At 38.8% G+C, this 18,416-nt stretch overlaps 1 protein-coding gene across 6 annotated transcripts in view; it reads left to right on the top strand.

The window, feature by feature from the left end:
* The window catches only part of LOC111867137 (ATP-dependent DNA helicase DDX11), a 49,121-nt gene extending 34,687 nt beyond the window's left edge, over positions 1-14,434 (top strand). For 5 of the 6 annotated variants that reach the window (XM_033752568.1, XM_033752566.1, XM_023856687.2 and 2 more), the window contains exons 12-17: positions 925-1,135; positions 1,421-1,570; positions 4,643-4,751; positions 8,982-9,112; positions 10,858-11,076; positions 14,052-14,434. In XM_033752568.1, the coding sequence (XP_033608459.1) occupies positions 925-1,135; positions 1,421-1,570; positions 4,643-4,751; positions 8,982-9,112; positions 10,858-11,076; positions 14,052-14,078 (847 nt within the window). In that variant the 3' untranslated portion in view covers positions 14,079-14,434. Of the gene's footprint in view, positions 1-924; positions 1,136-1,420; positions 1,571-4,642; positions 4,752-8,981; positions 9,113-10,857; positions 11,077-11,463; positions 12,984-14,051 lie in introns of those variants that run through there. The other variant, XM_033752565.1, reaches the window with a different exon arrangement.
* The last annotated feature ends 3,982 nt before the right edge of the window (positions 14,435-18,416 follow it).

Here is an 18,416-nt window from a genome sequence, read left to right as displayed (position 1 = left end):
TTTTTAGGTCCCTTTGATGACGTTATAACCAAGTTCTACTGTACTTAGAAATTATTGCACTGCACTCAGCTCCCCCCCCCCCACCACCACCACCAATAGTACTCTTCTTGTACTGTTTTTTTTTGGTTTATCAGCATGGCTCTATCATAGTATGGTCAGTTCAGTGCCAAGGAAATGTTTTTTTTTCTCATAAGTGAAATAAGTTGCTGCATTATATACATAGCTCAGCCATGGCAGAAGTACAAACCTTCATTATCAACAGGAATATGTAAGATGGTGCCTTAGCCCTTTCCGGTCATCATGTTTAGAAAAATTTCCATAGGCAGGTCATCAGAGGTTTTTAAATGCCTGCTAATCCACTAAGTGAACTGTTTTCCCCCAAAAGTTTGTGCAACAAGGATATAAGATACATATTTATGTATATTCTGCCTCTGCATACATGATGTTACTTAAGGTTTTGTTCAACAAACCAACAAAACTGTAAGTAACATCAGAGCAGCAGATTCCTTCATCACAACAATTTGTACACCCGGTGATGGCCAGTTAGGCTCAAACATATAGTGACATACAGTGCGTACAATCAAGAGAAGAAGATGAGTGAATATTAACTGAAGTTGCACGTAGATGGCAAGAAGTGGAACACAAAGTCAGATCTACACAGTGCAACAGAATGCTGCAATATACTGTATGCATGCATGCCTTGAGATGGGCCCTTCAGAACTAACATGTGTGCACAACACTGAAGTAACCATTCGTTGTCAAAGGGTTAAACAAAAGAAATAAATTCTGTAGCGGAACCTGAATGCTAAATGTGAGTGAACATTTAATGTGGACTCCACTCTGTATAAAAGTTTGTCTTGCTGGGACCTAAAGGTCATCATAAAGAGGATTCTGTAAGAGAGTTGTTTATTATATGTATCGCAGAGCAGTGGTGTTGGCAGGGGGCACAATGCAGCCACTGGATGAGTTCCGGGACCAGCTGTTCCTATCAGCAGGAGGAACTGTTGAAAGACTTACAGAATTCTCCTGTGGCCATGTTATTCCTCCAGACAGTATCCTGCCCATAGCACTGGCAGCTGGCCCCTCAGGCAAGCAGTTGGACTTCTCATATCAGACTCGCACAACACTAATAATGGTGAGTTAGATCGAGCAATGGTACAATAGGCCAGAAGTGGCCGCAGTACAAGGGACTTAGTCCCACCCCACTAGCAGTAGATCCAGCAACGAAATACACAGATCGTCTCTTCCTAATGTGACTATCAGAATTCCATATGTCAATTATACTCCTCATTGACTTTGAATATTTTAAGAATTATTGCATTGTTAGGAGCTAATTCCACATGAAAGTGCTATTGTTGGTGTTGAAAATCTTGGAAATTTACATATTTATACCAAGAAACTATTACTTATTTATTTTCAGCTGAATGAGCTGGGAAGAATTCTAGTAAATGTCTGTAATGTCATACCTGCTGGCATTGTGTGCTTCTTCCCATCATATGAATATGAGAAACTTGTGTCTGAGCACTGGACAAAGAATGGAGTCATCTCAAAACTTGAAAGGAAGAAAAAGGTTGGTTTCTTATTCTTGAAGGCTTTGAAACATTCTGTGTGTTCACTGAGTCATTTACTTTGATGAGGAATGTCCACAGTCATAACAGCCAAGACAGCATTTATGTTTCAGTCTTCAGTTTCTATATATTGACTAATATACAAATAGACCTATGGATAGCATGTGAACACTTCAAATTCTAGTGATTCTTATCTTTGCCATGTTATATAAAAGGGTTCCAAAAAAATTAATCTTAAGATTTTAATACCAATCATCCTCTAAATAACTTTCAGAACAATGCCTCCACTGTCTTCCTTCTTCCCACAGTATTTCCCTTTTATGTCTTGCCAGCTCTTTCCTTCCTTTCTGGTGTTTTCCAGTATTTGTATGAACAACCTTTTCTGGATCATTGCATAGATCTTGTAACTTTAATAAAACCTTTGGAAAGAAGGCTGGATTTATAGGATACTGACTTATTCATACTAATAATAAATGTGTTTGAATCATTTCAGCATTTTAATTCACATATTGGGTACAGGGTTTCATAACACCAAAATATATCATATTATTACCATATTGTTGTTTTCAATTCCATTGTAAAGAATATATATCAATAGAAATGCATACTCATACAGAAATAATTATTTCTAAATGAAAACGTTTGTTTGCCGAGATTGACACATGGTCACCCTCCTGTAGTTTTCACTTCTTTGTTGCTTTGCTGTTCATTCTTAAAGCTTTCTGTACTAATTTAGAATAAAGAAGTGCCAAAGGATGTACATCATAACAGCAAGCAGGTTAAGTAATGGTAGCATTCTGGATTTACTTTCAGGAGGTGCCTGGTTTGAATCTCAGCTAAGACCCTGAATATGCTGATTGAGGTTTTTCATTGTTTTCTTCAGACCCTCTAGGTGAATGCCAGGATAATTCCTGAGTTAGGCCATTACTGCTTGCTTGCAAATGTTTTAAAATTCATTGTTCACCAATTGTTCTGCCTTTCAATGCTCTGTAGTGTAAGATACTGACAATGTCATAAAAGGAAGCATAGAAAGAACAGTTGTAGCCTAAGAATACTACCTTCTGGGATATAATGCCATGTAGTCCATAAGTCTCCTTGGCACCTGCTTTCATGCTGGTGTTTTGCTTGGCTTGTTCAACCCTGAAGTTGGTGGCGATCCTTCTAAACATTGGTTTTGATATAATAAAACATGCTGCTGAAAAGCATGGCATTGAGACCACAATACGCAGATGGATCTGTGCTATGCTGGAAAGCAGGAGCATTTGCAGCCAGAGTGTGTCCGCAGGGAGATGTGCTTTCGCCTTTGCTGTGAAGCCTGGTCATGGACGATCTTTGGAAACTCAATGGTGATGCATATTACACAGTAGGATATGCTGATGATACAGCAATCCTTATTAATGGGAAATTCCTTCAGACTGAATCAGAGAACTTACAAACAGCCCTATGCACAGTCCAGAAATGGTGTAAAAGAACATATTTGTCTATCAACCCAAAAAAGATGGTAATTATACCCTTTGCTAGGAAGAGGAATATGAAGGGACTTAAGGAACCAATCCTCTTCAGGAAAACGATCCACCTATTCAGCAAAGTCTAGTACGTTGGACTGACATGGAAAAAGCAGATGGAGAAGGCCTTCTGGACATGCAGATGCATGTTTGGGGAAACTTGGGGACTGAAACCAAAGGTGATATACTGGATATACACTGCAGTTATAAGACCGGTAGTTACCTATGCTGCCACTATATGGTGGCCCAGAGTTAAACTCAAAACAAGCCAGGCAGAACTTAGCAAATTGCAAAGGATGGCCTGCTTGGGAATTACAGGAGCAATGAGAACAGCTCCAACATCTGCAATTGAAGTCCACCGTGGACTCCCCCCACTACACCTGCAGGTGGAAGCAGAGGCCAAGGCAGGAAATTATGGACTGTGTTGCAGTGATCAAAACACACTCTGTGGCTTTTAGTCTGCAAGCATACTATACTGATGTAGTGACCGCCACTTGTCAGCGAAGTTAATGCCAACTTTTGCTGATAGAGGGTGTCGCGTGGTCAGCATAACGGATTCCCACAGCTGTTAATCTCAGTCTTCTAGACCACTGCAATGATCAATGGAAACCAAAATCTGATCATCGTTGATGATGAAACAGCAAATGAGTTGGCAAAACAGGATCTGAACCTCCATAGGACCTGCACCAGCTTGCGGCATCTCAGTTGAGTTGCCAAGGAAGCAGTCAGGGACTGGATGAACAGAAAGCATAAAAAGATATTGGGAATCCATAACTGGACTCAAGCAGGCAAAGGGATTTATATCAGGACCCTCTGCCAGAAGAACAAAGGATCTGTTAAAATTAAACAGACACCAGTTAAGATGGGTTGTAGGACTATTTACAGGACTCTGTCACCTAAATGGACATCTTTTCAAACTGGGACTAACAGATGACCCCACTTGTGAATGGCATCTAGAAGAAAATGAATCAGCCACACACATCCTATGTGATTGTGAAGCTATGGTTTATATTTCATCACCTGGGCCAATTCTTTATGGAACCAAGTGACTACTGTGATGCCCCCATAAACAAAGTTAATTTCATTCAAAGTGTAGGATTGATAAAGGGTTAATCATAAAACGGGAAGCAAAATAGATCATTGAAGGTTGCAGTGCAACGGCCCACCCCTTATGCATTCATTCATTTCTAAATGTCGGTTGATGTTCGACGTACTACATGGCATACATTTCATAGCCACTGCTGTGAGAACCCCATATCCTACACGTGTAGCCTGGCATAGCCTAACCTAAACTAACATAAGCTAACCTCATGTGTAAAAAGAATATACATGTCTAGTGTAGCAGGATTAAAATATTTGCTGAATTCAGAGTGTAACTGTATTTGTTGATAGAGACTGAGATAGGATGTTTCACAGTCAAAGATACAATCCCAGGTTTAACCTGCTAATACCTCACCTCAAACAATACTCCAGTAGCTTCTGTGTATACTCCAATTCGTCACATACTGAATGTTTTCACATTTAATATCTCATCCTTATGTAAGACTACAAACATACATATTTTTGCAGGTTTTTCGGGAGCCAAGGAGATCTGGCATGGTAGAGCATGTGCTGAATGAATATGCAGCACATATTGGTGAACCGGGATCAAGTGGAGCCATCATGTTCAGTGTTGTGGGTGAGTCTCATCCATCTATGTAGCATCAGTACCTGTACCCACAGATAATGATAATACAGGTCTTCCTTTCCTTGCAGAAGAAGGAAACTTATTTAAAGACACTTCAGAAGAACTATTGCTATATATACTGTATCACTTCAAATATAAGATGCCCTCAGATTTAAGACATGTCCAGTTTTTAAATGAGGGTTTTAGGGAAACATTGGAAAGGTTTAGTATGGCGAATAATTCATCAAATTTAAGACGCACCTCAAATTTTCTGTGGGGAAAAATATGGAAAAAGTGTGTCTTATATTTGAAGTTATATGATGTAAGTGCCCTCCCCCAGACACACACACGCAGGCATGTGATTGTAAATACATGACATTCTGGTGTCAGTAGTCATGCAGCCATAAACTCATGGCAACCGAGAACTGCGGAAGAAGTTATATTGCATGGGATCCAAGATTGAATTGGGTAGTCATGCTACGAAAATGGAACAAACGATGCGACAGATAAGGGAAATGATGAGCTTAGCAGAGGCTGTCATATGTACCCATCCAAAAGAGGCACAAGACCATTATGCAAAGGTGAAACCATTGTGGACCAGGCTGTAGGCCGAAAGGGAAGAGAACATAAAAGCCAACAAGACAAGTCATGCACCGACTGGGAAAGATAGACACCGACCAAGAAAAAAGGAAGGCAGACATGAAAGTCTTTAACAAAATGATGGCGAGAAGGGAGGTTGAAAGAAAAGCCTACAAGGAGAGGATGGCTGAGTCAAAAGCTGACCAAGAAGAAAGGGAGGCTGAAAGAAAAGCCGACTTTGCGAAGATGATGGCCTAGTGGAAAGCTGACCAAGAACAAAGGGAGACTGAAAAGAAAGTCAACCAAGAATTGGTGACAAGGCTGGTAGCCATTCACAATAAGACAGACGCCAATCAGATAAAGAGTGGAACATCAGGTAAAGATGGATGCCTGGATAGTGGACATGAAGAATACCTGGAAAGGGAACAATGGCCAGCCACAATGCAATGGAGAGGGGGATGTAGTAGAGTGGCAGGAGATTCCTGACAGAGGCCATAATTCGCTCCCTGAAGGCATCCCAAAACAAGAGAATGGCCTGCCAAGAAGTGACGAAGGCCAATCCAGAGAAGATGGAGCCAACTGATCATGTGACAGCCATCTTGGAACAGATGATAGCCTTGAATAAAACTAATGAAGAAAAGATGGAAGCCTTGGATTTGAAGGGAACATTGGGAGGTCCCTAAGGAAGAAGCCACAGTGATGATGGTCGGAGGACTGAGGATACAGTGTAGGAACTGGAATGTGGCCATGGGTTGCCACCAGAAGCTGAAGCAAAGGTCCACGCAAGTTATGAATCCAGGAAGAGATTAACCATCGCCGGCAGGAGGATTACCCGCTGTGTAGGAGTGGCATGGCTCAGGAGTGGCATCGTCAGAAAGGATTGCACCAGGGCCAAGGTTGAGTGAGCAACCTAGAGAGGAAGGTTGCTTATGAAGAATTTAGGGATGCATCATGAAAGAAAAGGGAGAGCAAAGGATCTAGGTAGCAAGCAGCTGCAATACATGAGAAAGAAGAGGGCAACCATGATCGGCATCAGAGAGTGAAGCTCCAAGACAGCTGTCACCTCTGGGAAGAAGAGGACCAGCCTACAAGACCCTCAAGAAGACCCTAGAACTGGGATTCGTGAAGCGAGCAGACGGAGTGTCCAGCAGGTATTGGAAAATGAGGAAATGGACCTTGTGAAAGGTTGGCCCCCTACGATACAAAAAAAGAGATCATGCACGGAGTAAAAGCCGGAAATGTGGGAGCACCAGCCACTTGGGACAGTTTTGACCCACCAAAGAAAAGAAATGGATGATGGTGAGAACCTGAACCCTATAGGGAGCTGCTCAGAACAAGCGTCCTTAAGGAGGAAGCAGATGTAGCAGTTGGAGAGTGATCACCATGGAGGAACTGAGCCACAGGAAAGTGATGTCATGAGCTGAAATTTCAAAAGGAAGGAATGGTGATGTGCTGATAGGCTATTCGAGATGAACAGCCTTAAGGAGAGAGCAGCGTGATGTGGATGGCAAGAGCGTTCTAAGCAATGTCGCGATAAAGAAAACTTGACAGTAGAAAGACTGTTTTCTATGTAGTCTGCACTGTGACCGTTGCTATGCAGTGGTTCAGCAAACACGTTTCAACAATAGAGGCTGTTTTCCATGGGGTCCAGGCAAAGGAGTTATCTTAAAAACAAAGGGAGTTACATTTCAGTTCTGAGTTCTTGGTGTAAGATATCCACCGAAATTTCGTTGACCTACTAAGATTTAAAATCTCATTAGAAGACTTTATTTGTGTGTAATATTTGGAGTGACTGAAGCGCTAGTGCCTGTGTTTTAATTGCCTTACCAGGAGAGTATTAGTGTGTGTGAATTACAAAGTGTGTAAACAGTGATAGCGCTGTATTTGAATGTCATCAAGAGAAATTGTAACCAAGGTGCTAATCATCTGAACTAGAACCCGTCATTTTCATCACACGTATCACCCTACACGTGACAATATTTACAACTGGGCAAATCAGTTTTGAGATTCATTTTTTAATATTGCGCTGTGCAATCTGCAATGCTGTTACAATGATGCAACAATACAGAGCTCACGTGGGAAGTTTGGAAAAGCTGCATTCAATATTCATTGAACAGTAGCTTGTTAAATCAATGTGTGTTCTCAGCTTTGTCCATGCATGAAAATGGAGCATACAGTGGAATAGAAAGTGAATGTGAAATTTTGTGTCAAACTGCAGAAATCACCAACTGGCGAAATGCCAATCCATGGAATGGAGATCAGGGAACTCCCCCGGGCAAAGGAAGTCACAGATATAAAAGTACAAGATTAAAGTAATGTTGCTTTATTTGCCTGAACTTATGTATCTGTTGGTAGCGTTGTCTGAATTGCCTTACATATAGAATGGTCCTATAAAGACATGTCTGTTATAAATAATCATCGATGAAAGAACTAATGTATGTTATTTGTGTTAATTCCTCAGTAATATAGCACCTACACAGACTTCTCTTTTTCTTGTTACTTTGGCAATAACATAACTGGTATCTGCTATGGTCTCATGGTGGGAAGACAATTACAGAAGAAGTATTATAGTAATATAGTTCTGGTTTGAAAATTGTTACTTTCAGAAATGTATTCCTTTTAAATCAATATATTAAGGCACTAGTAATTCAGTAATTTTTAGTGATGAACATTCCCTTAACACTTCCACCATCCACATATCCCTCATTGTCCTCTAATGAGGGAAGTATTAACCTAATGTGGTTGAATTTCCCTCCTAGCATATGAATACTGGAAGTTTGCTAAAAGTAGGATATATCCCTCATTGTCCTCTAATGAGCGAAGTATTAACCTAATGTGGTTGAATTTCCCTCCTAGCGTATGAATACTGGAAGTTTGCTAAAAGTAGAATATATCACTCATTGTCCTCCAATGAGAGAAGTATTAACCTAATATGGTTGTATTTCCCTCCTAGCGTATGAATACTGGAAGTTTGCTAAAAGTAGGATCAACTTTTGAGTCATGATGCAACATTCTTTGTCACACACTGATGATACATCTTCCAAAAAGATTTAGAGGGGCTTTAGTAGGGTTCTCATAAAGAACTCTGTTCCTTGAAATTCTAAAAGTAAAAGGGAATATTGACTGTTGTGTCATTCTCCACCTAGCATCCCAATAGGTTTTTAGAGTGTGTTCCCCTGAAAGTAAGGCATCACCCTTAATCCACCTTTCAAAGCACGCAACTTGGAACATAAAAAGACAATATTCTGGAAATTCATGATTTTTTCACTCACATGTAACAACTAATAAACTGGATGTCTGACTAACTGACTCATTGGGACCTGGAGACACTGTCAGGAGACCTGGCCTGAGGTCATGGTGCAAGGGCCAAGGAGACCTACCTAGAGGGCATACATACATTCATTCATTCATTCATTCATTCAACTCATTGACAAGGCAGCTAAACTAACTAGCTAATTATCCAGCAAGTAGTCCCCACCTGAAGAGGGTAATTTTATATCTGGAATATTTTATTTCAGGACATTTGGAGTGTGATTTATAAGCTGTTTATTCAGTATCAAGGGGATGTATTGTGTGAAGGCAGCGTGTATCACACCTTCAGAGCCTGATATCATGAAAAATCTAACGATGTTTTTGCAAATAACTGATAAACTATTCTGGCAGGTGGAAAGCTGAGTGAGGGTCTTAACTTCAGTGATGACTTGGGTCGCTGTGTGATAGTTGTTGGCATGCCATACCCAAACATCAAGTCACCTGAACTCCAAGAAAAGATGAACTATCTCAATGCTAATGTTGTAAGTAACGGTCTATCTTCATTACTGAGGTAGACAGCTACCACCATACCTCACAGACATATATGAAGTAATGCTACTGATGTACAGTTTTCCGAGATAGCTTGACCCTTTTTGTTTTTCTCTGCCTCCTCATAAAGAAGTGTTTTAGGCATTCCTTAAAATACGCAGCGTGGAAAATTAACTTCAGTCTGTTAGTTGTTCATCAGTACACTTAATGAACAGGTTTTCTTACGGTTTCATGTTTCATTCTTTTCTGAAAATATGATCAAAATCCAAATTTTCTCCATGTCAGACAGTTACAATCATTAGTTATATATATCAGCATCATCACTCACTCACTCATGGAGCTGAGCCCTTCTTGAGAAGCTGCCAATTGTGTAGCTACTCAAGAGCTTCCCAGCATTTTATGGAGCCCGAGGTTCATTACCATGTTCACAAGAGCCCTCCGCTGGTCCCTATCCTGAACCGGATCAATCCTATCATTAGATAGGATTGATCTATATATTGATATATATATCAGCATCATACTAAATAAGTTGTATGTGAATGTTATAAGCAACTTGATAATATTGTTCTGTATATTTTAATTCACTAATGTACGACAGTAATTCTGTGATTTTTCAAAAGAGTCCTCAGTGTACAGCAATCTCTGTCAGTGTTGATTTTCACCCACTGTTTCTGTTTGCTGATGTCACCTTCCCATGAATCATATATGCCAACATAACCTTAGAAATGGTCGGCCTTGATATACATACATCATAATATGGCAGTTTATGTCACAGATGCTCCAGCTAAACATGCACCAATATGTCCTCTTTCAAAACTGGACAAGTCTCCAATTTTCTTATTCTTTCACACATACTGTCATTCAGCACAATCACAAATGCACTGACACGGTCATAAATGAAAGAACATGCAGTCTTGTCAGCTGCAGTTCTTTCAGTGTAGCCAACAGTTTCCATTATTTTGTTCACCTCCTGTACTTCGAGATGAAAGCACACAATTAAATCAAATAGACATAAAATCATTGAGGGTACTGTAATTGGGTTTCTCTATTTCTTTGGGTTTTTTGAGGAGGGGAATAAATTATTTCTTTGTTGTTTACCAGACATGTACATGAACAAATTCTGTTTGTTTAGTTGTCTCATCTTTTATTTTGAAGTTGAAGTTCACAGTCATTTGCATTGATTGTTTTCATAATTTGTTCATGGAAGCACAATATGCAACTACTGAAAGATCAGTGCTGTAATATAAGTTCACTTCATTACACTTAAGTTTGCCTGATAAGGAACTCTTTTGTCTTTTTCAATGTAAAGATAAAGGTAAAATTATCCCTGTAACATGCTGTGCAGGTCCATAGGGTTGTGAGACATCGAGGCTCCCACATTTTCTAGAAAGTTGGCTCATAGATTGCCAGCCTTACACTCTGGCCACCCTTTACCCCCAGGAAGATTTCTGGTACTCATTTCTGTTAGACGCTAGAGTTGACCCCTTGGCCATAGTACGGCTGGAAGGATTAAGTCAATTGAAAAATCCAATGACCTCACTGGAAATTAAACCCGTAACCTTCCAACTTGTAGCATAGTCCCTCAGCCAACTGTGCTACTGCATGCACCCCTCTTCCAGCATGGTTAGAGTAATTACAAAATAGGTTACTTTGAACTAATATGTGACTTCAGTGGCAAAAACAAATTCTGGGTAGTTAATGTACTGGTGGGTGAGTGAAAGAACTGTGAATGTCACAGAGCCCTACAGCTGGAATGCAGCACTATGAGAACTTGTGTATGAAAGCAGTGAACCAGTCTATTGGTCGGGCCGTGCGACACAGGAATGACTATGCTGCTGTGCTGCTGCTAGACCAGCGATACACCCGAACGCACACACAGGCTGCACTTCCAACCTGGATCAGGACCTCTTTGTCCTCGCACGCCAAGTTTGGTCCAGCCTTTGCCCAGCTTACTAAGGTAAAGTGACACATACCCAGCAGACCCAACAGCATAACGCACGCAGTCGCGAGAACAAGACGCAACAGAAACACAATATACACGATAGGGAAGAAGAGCTCCAACAGACTAGGATGAACAGGACTGGCGTAATAAGATACGACGTAGCGATCGGGAACCCTGAACAGTTTTAATATTTTTACGATTGACATTTGTCAATATATATGATGGACATATATTTTAGTTATTTTAAAGTGAAGACAAGGCATACAATGTACTAGTTTGACGTGAATTGAGTAGCACCTGAAGATGGCATTCTTATGCCGAAACATGTAGTGAAAGTGAGAGAAGAAGATAGATAAGTGTATGCACTGCAAGACGGAATAAACAAATCATGAACTTACTAAGGTAAGCTCATGTCTTTATATTCAGTAGTTGAAGAACACAAAGAAATGTTAGAACTGGATATTATTTGTGTAGAATGTTGTTCATCCAGGGCTACAGTCACAATTACTTATCCTGTTAATATTTGTAGGGGCTCCTAGAAACAGTCAGTGTCACTGATGTAAGTTTCCCACAGCAAAGACAAAGGTTCAATCACAGATCAGTTCACATGAAATTTCTAGAGACCCTGGAGCAAGTTCACTTTCGTTTTTCCAAGCCATCCCAAGTGTGCCATACACATTTCACTATTCCTGAGATGATACACATTCCTCTTGGTCATAGCTTCACCACATTTGGCTGGCTTCAGAGGAAGGAAACTTTTCAATTGTTATGCAGGCTTTAAGGTTCTCACAGCAGTGGTTGCGATGAATCCCATCACCTAGGATATAATGCCATGCAGTCCATTGAAAGTCAACTGGTGTTTCAGAGGAACATGTTGCCTTCATCATCAGGGTTCAAAAAATGAGCAGAGCAAGAAACTAGCATGAAAGAAGTGGTAAGCAGAGCTCTGCATGTCACCTGCATATTCTTCAACCCTGACTATGGACACGACATGGTCCTCCAAAATGTCAGTTTACTTTCATTAGACTACATGCCATTATACCCAAGAAGACAGAACATCTGTATTTTCTTTGTTCTGTTCTTTCATCCATCTACCCATATGCTGTGCTCTGTATAGTGTGGGTCTTAATGGCTTTAATATTGCTGGTCATATTAAATAAAAATCAGAATCAGAGTTGGGTGAATGGATTACTATTACATACATTACAATACTTCTGTATGCTTAATAGCCGTAAGTAAAATTGAATTTCGATATAGGTATTGACAGGCTTCAAAGGGTTGACTTCTAGTTCTAAGGGTGCACCAGAGGTGATGCTTTGTTCATACAATCATTTAGCCAGTGGGTGGTCACAGTCGTGATAGTGCACTCACTGAAATAAACATAAATTGCTGTTACACTTCCACCTTTATCTAAATGCACAAGTTAATTCTTTTATTTTCTTCAGTCACTGGACATATCTTGTGGTCAGTGAGTTGTCCACATTCTCTGTGAGTGCTGAACCATGATGAGATACAGTACTAATAAAGACATGTTTTTTGTTAAAACTTACACTGAAAGAAATCTTACTGCAGTATAGGCCATGCAGCAAAGTATACCACATAAACTAGACATCACAACAACAGTAACAATCAACATACTCGTAATAAGAAAGAATAAACACAAACAAATCTAGCCAATAATAGAAGAATCAAACGAAAAGATGTGTGGTCTACTACAGCAACAGACATTAACCTGAATACAGCATATGGCACTTTTAAATTAATTTTTAACTTTTAGTTCATATATATCTTGTATTTAAATCATCATCTAGCAGTCAGTATATAAATGTCCATAGAAAGTAGTCATTTTAAGCCTATATACATGCTTTACAATTCAATAATGAAAACATGTAAATCACAACACCTGAAGATGACCCTATACGCGTCAAAACATGTAGTGGAACAAAAGTTAATAAATTATAGTTGTGTTGACGGTGGAATTTGTATTATTAGTTATACTCACATAACAGGATGCAAACATTAAAATTAATGTGTTTTTAAATTTTGTGGCAGTATCCAGAAAATCATGTGTTTAAATTGTACAAAACGTGGCATTCACTTGGTCCATAGCTGATATGAAGAGACAAGATAAAGCATGTGCTGATATTAGAAACTCTCCAAGAGAAACAAACAAAAATCAAATTGAATAAAAAATCTCCTTTGTTAGTTGTCCCAGGAAACTAGTATCTCTAAAGCACCCATTCTTAGAGCCACAAAAATGCTGAATTTTTTTCGTAAGTGGTGCATCATCTTCAACCTGCAAATTCACTTAGGAGAAATTCTATAATTGGCTTTTCACAAATATTTATGACAGGATAGTTGATTCTCAGTGTATTTCTGTGACAGATGAAGCCTGGTTCTGTCTGAGTGGTTACATAGCTCACAGAATGCACGCCACTGGGATACTGAAAATCTACATGGTATCTGTCAGATGACATGACCAAAATGTTGGTGTATGGTGTGCTGCAAATGGTGAAGTCAGAGACCCCATATTCATTTATAACATTATTTCAGAGTGGTATGTGTCTCCAAAAACCTCTACAGTGAACCAAGTTGTGGTTTTCTCCATATTTGGAGTAAATAATATTTCTGTACTACCAAGATCTCCAAATATGATATGTAGCAATTTGTTATTATCAGCTGACATCCCAAATTTATCTCTGTTGGAAGGCTATGGTTTCTATACCCTTGAACATTTAATATTTCTCAACTTAAAGGTTTTCCATCATCCAAGATACAATTTCACTCATCCCAAGTCAGCAGTCTTAGTGTTAAGTTTTCTCCATTTAAGGTTTTCCTCAGTTTAGTGTTCAAACCTAGTGCTTCCCAAGGAAACCTTAAATGTGGGTTTTACAATATCAGGAGCATAAAGTTGTATTCTAGCTGTATATCATAAAACTTACATCATTCTTGTCTTTGAAATGTAGCTCATTTATTTTTTTCTCTTTCAGTTTTTTGCTGTTTGGAAATTGAAGTAAACTTGTTTCAATCTTGTGATTGATCTGCTTATGGCAACAGCAAGGAATTATGAGGAGAATTCCAAGAAGTGGCAGGACTGATTGGTTTACTTTTAAGACTCAAATTTGTATTAAATTACATCCATCACCTTGTATTTATATCAAGTTACACTACTTCCAGAATGACCATGTTTCATCTTCTCTTGGATTCAAAGCAGACATAATGTGAGTTCTGGATAGATTACTTGAGGGGAGTGAAAAATTCAATAACCCACATAAACTGTTTTGAGGAACCAGAGAAAACATGTAGTTACTATAGGATTCTGACGATGGTGTATAACACACAGAGATATTGGGTTTTCGGACCTCATCCATCGTCCTGGTTTTAAGATAACTAAGAAAAACATGATGTTTCGGAAACTGGATCTGTTTCCGTCCTCAGGTGAGGGAAAACACCTATTCTGTTGGGTCTAGTCCAGTGATTGAGGCTAGCTCTTTCTAAGAGACCCAAGAGAATAGGTGTTTTCCCTCACCTGAGGACGGAAAGAGATCCAGTTTCCGAAACGCCGTGTTTTTCTTAGTTATCTTAAAACCAGGACGATGGATAAAGCCTCAAAACCCAATATCTCTGCAGAGAAAACATTTTTAACCACGTAATAAAAATTTATATAGAATAGTGGTTATGAAAAATTTGCTTTGTGACTTTCATAAAATACTTAATCTGAATATAATCTGAATTTTTAACTCAAAATTGACTTATTTTACTTTTGAATTCTATGTTATCTGTTTCAGTGACAGGCCAATGTAATTTTTAATTTAATGGAAAATGGTAAGCCACTTTCTGGTGAAATATTTAAATGTTTAAGTATGCTGCCATGTGAAATGAACATATCTTTATCACAGAATGCAAGGAGACCTACATAATACATTTAAACATTAAATTTTACCAAACTGTTTGAATGAGATGCATTGAAACTCTTATGCCTTTAATCAGCAGAGTTGTCACCTATAAATTCCATAATGAGATTTCTTCACATTGTACAGTTTTCGTAAACATTGGTGTGGACTGGAATAAATTGTCTACTTCATCTCAGTCATTGTCTTCATCACACAAGACCATATTAGTAAGGATTTTCAAACTCTTCTAGCAATAGCATTTTCTTTTCAATGAATGACTATACTACATTTGTATTGATGGGTGCTTTGTTTTATTTGTTCTATAACCAGCAAATACAGAGTCTCAAATTAATCCATCAATCAAAAATATTGGCATGCCATGGTAATTATAAAACCAAATGAACCTTCTATGTACTCGTATATGCATGCTAGAAAAAGTAAAACTGTAGAATGTTCATGTATGTATGTATGCACTCGGTGTTGCTCACTGTCATTTTTATTGGCCCTCTGCAGTCCTATTTCAAAGAATAAAATACCTGAAAACAGTCAAATTCTATACTGTTGTTTTTGTAGTAATATAAATATTGTTTAAAAAAAAAAAGGCTTACAGGTTCNAATGAAGAAGACCCTTTCTTTTATTGCTAGTGGGGTGGGACTAAGTCCCTTGCATTGTGGCCACTTCTGGCCTATTGTACCAGCCCCAGATGACAGGTGAGGGTGATTGTGGAGCAATTGGTGGAATGAAGATTGGCAGGGGAAACCTAAGTACTTGGAGAAAACCTGCTCCAGCGCCACTTTGTCCACCACAAATCCCACTTGACCAGACCCGGGCTGCCGCGGTCGTATTTATTATTATTATTTTGGAGGGGGTGTGTTTCCCCATGCACTGCGACTAGTTGTTAATCTATTGTGCATCCCCCCTTTAATTATTCTACTAGTTGCCATGCCCTTCCAGTACTGGTGCTCGCTATCAGTCCCGTTCTGCCAGTGAGGTCGGCCACCTCTCTGGCAGTGGTCCCCGATACTTCCCCATCTACCAGAGGAACTGGAAACTACTTGGGCGGGAAAGTTTGCCTAATTTTGCTCAGAGGTTGCCGCGGTGGTAAGCCAGTGACTAACCGCTTGGGCTATGGCGCGGCCAAGTTTGCCTTTATATGGTACATACAAAAACACTTCAAACACTGAGATCTGGTAACTACAGTAGGCACTGTTTAATGTGATCACTAGTTATTAGAATCAGTCAGTTCATAAAATCAAATTTCAGAGAACAGATTTAAATCATCAAAGTGCACCATATTCTCATCACTTTCTGGAGTAAGTAATATCTTTTTACCAGTATGACTAACGTGCTTCATGTAATGGTCACCCACCAACCTCGTCTCAGGACTGCTATACTCCAGCCAGTGACATTGTGAGCAGTGCCTGGAATTATCAATATGCAAAAACTTATTTTTACAATAATATTGTGTTGTTTACCATTCCCTATAATCCTTTCTTACCTGTTAAATACACCCAACTTTCTATTTCCATACTGCTGTGTTGTCTCCCCACCCTTTTAATGCATCAATGGTAACAGGCAGCTTCAGTGTTTAAACATTTTTTTTTTCATAGATAAGCATGAAACCAGTAAGGAAGATTTATTTAAAAATAAATACTATTCCATGCAATAAGAAAACTGAACAGTGCAAAGTATCTTACATGTAAAGTAATATGGTATACGGGGAAACTTATGATACAACAGAGGCTGTCTTTTGAATCAATTATTTATATAAAAAATAAATATATCTTCTAGTTTTCACTCACAAGGCATTAGTGAAATATATAGCCTAAACGTCGATTCATACATAGTAACTAAACCCATGTTTATGGTATTTTATGTGAATAAATAATCACAACCTCTAGATGCAAATGATACATTTTGCCTAAAACAGTAGCACAACACCTCAGATATTGTGCCCATTGGGCTGGGTCACACTGTCACACCACTTTCAATTTAATTCTTGTATACCTACAGACAGTAGATTCCATCCTGTAATAAGACATAGCAACACACACTGTTTTTAAAAATAATGACATGTATCTTCTTTCAGAATTGTTTTCATGTAATTATGCTGCACAATGAACATTACACTAGGAATTAATATAAACAGTTTGCTATACTAAACAGAACAATGATACACATCCCATACAAACATTTTATACATTACCAAGCCAGAAACAAAACAGGTTTTCAAATCTCACTTGTAAAATTTTAGTTAACCTGTTTCAAGAAGTAGGCATAGACTACGTATAAAAAAACAACACACAAATATTAAGGATGAATGCAAACCTATGATCGCTTTGTTTCATTACTTTGTAAAGATGGTGAAACATTTTTCTCAAATACTGAACGAGGCACAAATTTCCTCTCCTTCAAACTGTCAACTTTTGTTACATCTTTACTTAAATTTTCCTCCATTAATCTGTCTTCCCTTTTTTCCTCTATACTCTTTTGATATGGTGTATATTTATCTGACAAGATGGCCTCCAAATTGTACCCAATGAATCCAACTACAGCAGCAACAGGCAATGTGACATATGGAGCATATGTACGTAGAAAAGTGAAGATAACAGGCAGCATTCTTCACATCTGAAACAACAAAATTCATATTTTCAAGGGAACTGTTGCTCTTCTTTGAAGACTGTTCCAATTTTGTCACTACAGGAGCTATCATACAAAGTTTATGAGGAGGTCTATCTTCTGGGCCTTTGCTTTGTGCTTCATGATGGTTTCTAATGTTGGCCGACATTCAGCTACATGACATCACATCCCAGAAGGCAGAACTCTCCATAACCACCGCTTCAAAAACCTAAAATCCTTCAAATGAGCACATGTTTTATAGAATGTATGCTGCATTAACATTTATACCTTTTCTGTTTATCTAATGAAGTATGCACAGAAGACAAACTTGAAAAAAAAAATTCCAGGAGAGGGGCTAACAGTTGCATAAATTAATATTCTGTTGAAAAGTACTCGAACGGATCGCCCACATAAATATCATTAAGACCACAATTAAGACAGTACCAAATCCGGTAACTACGGCCGCTTGAGAAATAAGATTTGGAGAGGGGGCGCAAATCCCCGGCTTAACGTGTACCTAAAATTCGTAATACCTTTAGTGTAAGGATATGAAACACGCGTGATCGATAAACGTAAATTACATCAATCTGCTAATGTCTGTTCGCCTAACGAACTGTGTTTTACTCGATATTAATAATTTTTGCTCTCTTAGACGTGAAAGGCACTCCAGGCCAAAATTTTGATAATTAACTTTAACATCAATCAAATTCTCCGAAGTAAAAATGCAAAGCCCCAAAGGTAACGACCTGAAATAATCCGCACAACTGTTTTAATGATATATTTCTTTATTAAGTAAATGAATACAGACATATGAATATACTTGTTCAAACACCTACCTATAA

The sequence above is a fragment of the Cryptotermes secundus genome, unplaced genomic scaffold, assembly GCF_002891405.2.
Source record: "Cryptotermes secundus unplaced genomic scaffold, Csec_1.0 scaffold443, whole genome shotgun sequence".
Taxonomy (NCBI): domain Eukaryota; kingdom Metazoa; phylum Arthropoda; class Insecta; order Blattodea; family Kalotermitidae; genus Cryptotermes; species Cryptotermes secundus.
Note: the sequence above shows the minus strand (reverse complement) of the source record. Positions and strands in the feature narration are given on the sequence as shown.